This window comes from Lates calcarifer, linkage group LG7_2, assembly GCF_001640805.2.
Source record: "Lates calcarifer isolate ASB-BC8 linkage group LG7_2, TLL_Latcal_v3, whole genome shotgun sequence".
NCBI lineage: Eukaryota > Metazoa > Chordata > Actinopteri > Centropomidae > Lates > Lates calcarifer.
Window position 1 is genome coordinate 6215436 of NC_066854.1, and position 6000 is coordinate 6221435.

General features: G+C 41.0%; 1 protein-coding gene, 1 long non-coding RNA gene and 2 other non-coding genes across 6 annotated transcripts; 2 read left to right on the plus strand and 2 right to left on the minus strand.

The window, feature by feature from the left end:
- The first annotated feature begins 894 nt into the window (after positions 1 to 894).
- LOC127139163 (5S ribosomal RNA) lies at positions 895 to 1013 on the plus strand. Its single transcript, XR_007809158.1, has one exon. It is a non-coding gene; the product is annotated as a 5S ribosomal RNA (ribosomal RNA).
- Positions 1014 to 1179: 166 nt separating this feature from the next.
- Positions 1180 to 5238, minus strand: LOC108892819 (uncharacterized). 3 transcript variants are annotated; one of them, XR_001962537.1, is made up of 5 exons: positions 5157 to 5238; positions 4915 to 5066; positions 2896 to 3049; positions 2248 to 2326; positions 1180 to 2082 (listed from the first exon to the last, which is right to left on the minus strand). It is a non-coding gene; the product is annotated as an uncharacterized LOC108892819 (long non-coding RNA). The 3 variants fall into 3 exon arrangements; XR_001962536.1 differs by having other exon boundaries at positions 4915 to 5173; XR_001962538.2 differs by lacking the exons at positions 4915 to 5066; positions 5157 to 5238 and adding an exon at positions 3765 to 3874.
- On the minus strand, positions 3417 to 3498 carry trnas-cga (transfer RNA serine (anticodon CGA)). Its single transcript has one exon. It is a non-coding gene; the product is annotated as a tRNA-Ser (tRNA).
- Positions 4177 to 6000, plus strand: LOC108892818 (small integral membrane protein 11). The gene is made up of 3 exons (XM_018690543.1): positions 4177 to 4279; positions 5185 to 5400; positions 5542 to 6000. Exons 1-2 carry the CDS (start codon positions 4265 to 4267, stop codon positions 5371 to 5373), a joined length of 204 nt encoding a protein of 67 aa, XP_018546059.1. The 5' UTR covers positions 4177 to 4264; the 3' UTR covers positions 5374 to 5400; positions 5542 to 6000.

Consider the following 6000-nt stretch of genomic DNA (forward strand, 5'->3'; position numbering starts at 1 on the left):
AAGAAAAATCCCCCCCCCCCCCCCCCCCCCCCGCATACCCCCCCCCAAAAAAAAATAAAAAAATAAATAAATAAATAAAATAAAATAAAATAAAATAAATAATAAAACACCTGCCCATTTGCCGGTAAATATGTTAATATGTCTTTTAATATGTCTATAGTTTGTTTTTTTATCGTCTTTTTCTATCTTTATCAGGCACACAGTCTGTTATAAAGACGAACGATTTACAGTCAAACCATGATTACTTTATAATTATAATTACATATATTTTATAATTACATATAAATATATATATATGTGTGTGTGTGTGTGTGTATGTATATAAACATGGTCCTAAAGCATTAAACTCATGTGTTTCTATTATTTTTCCATCTGCATTTATAACAGTGAGGGTAATGAAGCTAAACAGCGCCCCACTCTGTTGAACAGTGGTAATTTACAGACCCAAAATCCCCCCACATCACCCTCACCCCCAACACCCAAACTGTGGACACACACTCACAAACACAAATTCCCCCCATCTCCCCTCTATCCCACGAGATCCCCCCACACCACCTCCCCACCCCCCCACCCCCATTAACCCCACCCCCCAAAAGAAAAATCCCCCCACACCACCTTCCCCCCCCCCGCATACCCCCCCCCCCCAAAAAAAAAAATAAATAAAAAAAATAAAATAAAATAAAATAAAATAAATAATAAAACACCTGCCCATTTGCCGGTAAATATGTTAATATGTCTTTTAATATGTCTATAGTTTGTTTTTTTATCGTCTTTTTCTATCTTTATCAGGCACACAGTCTGTTATAAAGACGAACGATTTACAGTCAAACCATGAGCACATGAGAACATGGCGTGAAGTTAACTATAAAAAGACCGTTTGTCGTCTCGTTATTCGCTTACGGCCATACCACCCTGAACACGCCCGATCTCGTCTGATCTCGGAAGCTAAGCAGGGTCGGGCCTGGTCAGTACTTGGATGGGAGACCGCCTGGGAATACCAGGTGCTGTAAGCTTTTACACTTCTTTACAACCAGCAGAGGGCGCTGCTGCTGCTGCTGCTGCTGCCTCAGAGGAGACATGGTTGTGGAGCATTCACTGACCAATTTGGTCAATTGATGAGTTTCTTAGTTCACCCCCCTGTGAAAAATGCTGTTGAAATGATTTACAGTGAGGCAAACGAAAAGAGTAAAATAGTTTATTGTATCAGTAAAGATCAACATAAGGCACACATACAGTATCTGAGGGTAGACGTCACACCAGTGTCAGTATCTGTCTTTTGCTTTCATCCTACACCACCTCCCCTGTTCATACCACCATGTGACCATACAGCAAAATACACCATTACATCCAGTTTGTATCTGCAGGGCTCACAGGGTACAAGTCGTTCCAGCTTGGAGAGGCTGGAATTGATGCAACACATGGGGTTGCACGTGGGTCAAAGTCTTTTATTTCTGAAAACTAATGTCTTTGGTAAAAAAACATTTTACAATGATGTGTTTGAAGCTAGTCAGCTGGTAAAGTTGTAAAGACCAAGCGGGAAGTTTTAAGTCCGTCCATCTTCTTTGCGGTGGCGGCATCCTGACAAACATTTTCCAGCTCCTCCTGGAGGATCCTGAGGCGTTTCCAGATGACCTGACCAGATTATATAACAACGTGATAAAAACAGTTCTGTAGGTTTAAGGTTGTGGGACAGTGAGTCTACATCATCAAAAATCAACAACAACTGAGTTGTACAGTGATTTAATAGCTGTTCCAACACTTATGAAAACTAAAACCACTGATACAGAGTTTTACATGATACCTCCACACAATAAGATGCTCATATCTGACAGTAGTTTAACACCACCTGCACCAGCTGAATCCCTGCAGTAATTGCAGCGTATATTTGTTTACACATTTTCATTAAAAGTGCTGAATCAGCTGTGATCATCTCCTGTTTGCAGTGCAGCCATGGATGTAGAGACAGCTGTCACTGGATTACTGTGACCCTGAAGAAAAGTGAACTGTGCTGCCAGGCCGCCGTTCGACTCCTCCATGTTCATGACTTTGGTGTTTGTTCCCAAAATGTTGAACTTCCGAAACCTGACGTTAGACAGATCAATAAGTCAGGACAAGTTAACAATAATTTATTCAACATTTAATGTGAGAAGACGGTTTTTCCTACTGAATTCTGATCACTCACTGTTCTAATCTGAGTGTTTTATAATAAATCATTTTCAAATTTGTATAAATGGTTTGGACACGTACCCTTTCTTCTCTGTAACAACCCTGAGGAAAAGGCTCACTTGTCAAACATGGCCTCGACTCCTGCAGCTTCATCAGGAACCTGAGTGAAAAGAAAACAAGATGCTCGACTGAAACAGGAAGTTGATCTGCAGCAACAACTTTGGATTTAGTGACATTTACATGAGTAATAGACACAACAGACAAAACAGGAAACTACAGGTTGAATTAACAACCTAACAACCTGTGTGTTGTTTGAAAACACTAAGCTTCACATATCTGCCTGTGTAAACAATTTTGAGATAAGAGTAATGCCGAACTGTAGATCAGTTAAAAACACTTAGAAGTCATTAAAAACCAGCGTTCATCTCTGATATCCAGCCAGGAACTCTGAAAATCTAAAAAAAATCTGAATGGAGTTTGGTGTGTTTGTTACAGTGACGGCACTTCCTGCTCCAGAAGCCGGCGATTATGGGTAATATACACCGTTCGGCTGCTTGTTTTTGTCTCTTACTGGAGTTTGACAGTGAACTGGACGCCTGTTTTAATCACCAGCGGTCTCTGTGGGTGGGCGGGCGTGCAGGACTGTCTCTCTACAACCAGAGAGCCACACACACATTTTAATAATCAGTAACAAGGCGATCAATAACTTGTGTGTAAGGGGTTCCTTACTTGGAGAAGAGGTTGTTGAGCTCCAGAGCTCGGGCCTCCAGGAAAGCTTTCTTCTGTGTGATGGAGTCGCTGTCGTAGGTGAACTTCTGCTCCAACTCCTGAAGCTTCTTCAGGTGCTGACACACCTGCTGGAGGCTCTGCTACTGCTGTGAACCTGCAGGAGGAGGAGGAGGAGGAGGAGGAGAGGAGAGGAGGCGCCATATGGTCAAGCGATAAAGTTGCGATAAGGTTGAAACTTTATATTAGGTGCAGTGTTGTATCATCCGTATCACGTGACTTGGAGGCTGCAAAATGACTTCGTTTTGAGCAGTGTTTCTTTTTCCTTCCCGCAGGATCTGAAAATTGTACGGACTTCAGACATTTAACAAAAGTTTATTTTCTCCGTCTCTCTGTCTAGTGGAAGCTGGAATAAATCATATTACACCCTGTTTATATTACCAAAGTCATATTATTATATATTATTATTATCTTATAGGGAAACCCGGAACATTTATTTTATTTAAAAACCATAAATTAAATTTCGTCACGAACAGGATTCGAACCTGTGCGGGGAAACCCCATTGGATTTCGAGTCCAACGCCTTAACCTCTCGGCCACCGTGACTACGCATGTCAGAAGAAAAACACACCGGTATATAAAACATAAAGCATGAGGAGGCTGCTATATCGATACCATCTATTTTTTATCACAACTTAAAATTTAAAGTGATTTATAGACGTGAATCGGAATATGCTAACACAACAAAGCTCCACCATTTCCAAAAAACCTCCGTTTTAACCAGCGATGTGAAAGACTCAGTTAGCAATTTATTAAGCACACCCTGCTAAAACTAATGCAGTCTAATACAACAGTCCTGCATTAAATCCTACCCTTCTGAAGGTTATAATGTTCGGCTTTTATTGAATTTCTTGCAACCGGCTTCATAACGTACAGATGTGTTATGAATATGCTAGAAGTTTCACGCCGGTGCTAGACTGCCAGCCATATATAAGGCTGTCAAGAGTAATGATGCATTCTTGTTCTATAGGAAATACGACAAATAGCTAACATAAACAATTGAAAACATTAAGGAGATTAATTACAATTCGCTGCATCTTTCTTACACGCACGCATATATATTATCACTATGTACGTGTACATTAGTGCTACAGTAGGTGAACAACACCAACAGGTCTGTTGTCGACCATAACCGAATAAATTTTGAGCAGCGTATTGTTTTCCCTATGACGTTTGAACGCAACAGAGATTACGTCAGACAAATACTGAATTTTTATTGGCCCTTCACTACAAGCACCGCCTTCCCGGAGGAATATTAATAGCGCTCTAGCTGTCAAAGTGAATAGGAAAAGTCAACGCTACAGAAGCCAAAATGATCAACTGGAAGGTAAATAAGCTAACATGTGTTCTTTAACGAGACCCAATGCATGTCTTATTATTACCATACACTTGCTGTTTCATTTGTGGATCGCTTTAAATCCATAATTTGTCTCAACTGTCACTAGCGTAATGCTAACAGTAGTACAGCTGGCATGTCTCGCGTTATCCGTCTGTTATCTGTTAACTAACTTTGCATTTAACTATATAGTAAAGTAAAGTTAGGGTGAAATCGTCTGCATGTCTGTAATGTCGACTTTCTGTTGACTGACTCTGAGTCTTGATGTTTGAGTAGCTTTGAATTGTCAGGTAGATTTAATGTGAATGCCTCAGTGCTCCTAGAGGGACAATTACAATGTAATGCAGTGGAAAGTATTAAAAATGTATTGAAACAAATGCCACTTGTTGAATTGTATGTATGCCGAATTATAGAGTGTTCTGCAATGATTAAGAAACCTATAATGCAGGGTTTTATTTCGGTGAGTTTATCTAGAAAGGTGAAAAATATCAGATATGTTAATGAGGTTTGGGCAAAAAACTGTGTGTATGACCTGCTACAACTACAAGCCCAGAACACACATGGTGTGCAGCTGCTTCTCTCTCTCACACACTGCCTCCCCTTTCTGTGACTAAATTAACTCCTACCTCCCATCTAGACAGCTGAGGCCTCTGGTGGATAAGGGGAGGGGGAGGAAACATCTTCTCCAGGATCCCTGGGCTTTCTTTTCCCTTCTTTCATTTCTTTCACCTTGTCTGCTCTTTTCTGTCTCCTGTAGTCAGTGGTAAAGTTCTTAAGCCTGGAAGAGAAACAAATAATCAATTGAAAGCCATTATGAAGTCAGAGTAGCTCTGTACAAGTGTGAGGAAGAAGAGAATACGAAGTCCACCTCTAACATAAACTCTGTCTGTCCTCAGGCTTTGGACAACGTCCCCGTCCTCCTGTACATCCTGGCCCTGAAGACGCTGCTGCTGTGCTTGGGGTTCGCTGGGGTGAAGATCTACCAAAGTAAGAAAGCAGAGGAGGCCCTGAGGAAGAAGCAGGCTGAGAAGAGGAGGCTCGCCCAACAGACACAGGAGCTAATAGACAACTTGAAGGAGGACTGATCAGAGGAGAGAAGCTACTGTTCACAGGTACTCACTGTTCCCAGTCTGTTTGCTCAGTGGCTGTTGTTTTGAGACGTGCATTTAACTTCTCTGTGCATGGTTTACCTCGTATCACTTTTGTTGTGGCTTTTACAGGTGCTTATCTATTCATGCTTTTCTCTTCTCTAGGGAAACATGTTACCGACCTGAGCAACAAGCCACTTTCTCCAAAATGAGCCAGATGTCTGACTGCTGGCAGCAGGAGGGGCTTTCCTGTGCACCAGGAAATTGTTTGTGGTTCCAGTACTGGGACTGTTCACCATGTCAGTTTTTATATATCTTGTGTAAATGTTTGACTGAAACCAGTTTTTTTGTATGAGATATTTGCCAAACATTCTCTCTGCTCTGGGTTCGTCTCTGTTATTCAGAGGCTGTCATGCATGCTCAGAAAACAACTGTAACACTTGAATATACTTCACTTTGTACACCATCATTACTTTTAGCAGCACCAACAAGACAGTTTGTCAGATTTGCTTATTTATATAAACACAGCGTGGTGTTTATTCTGTAATATTCTTTGTAAATTGTGAACCAGCTTTGTCTAATTTTTCTAATTATATTAAATAGTTTGTTCCACATGCAACAATC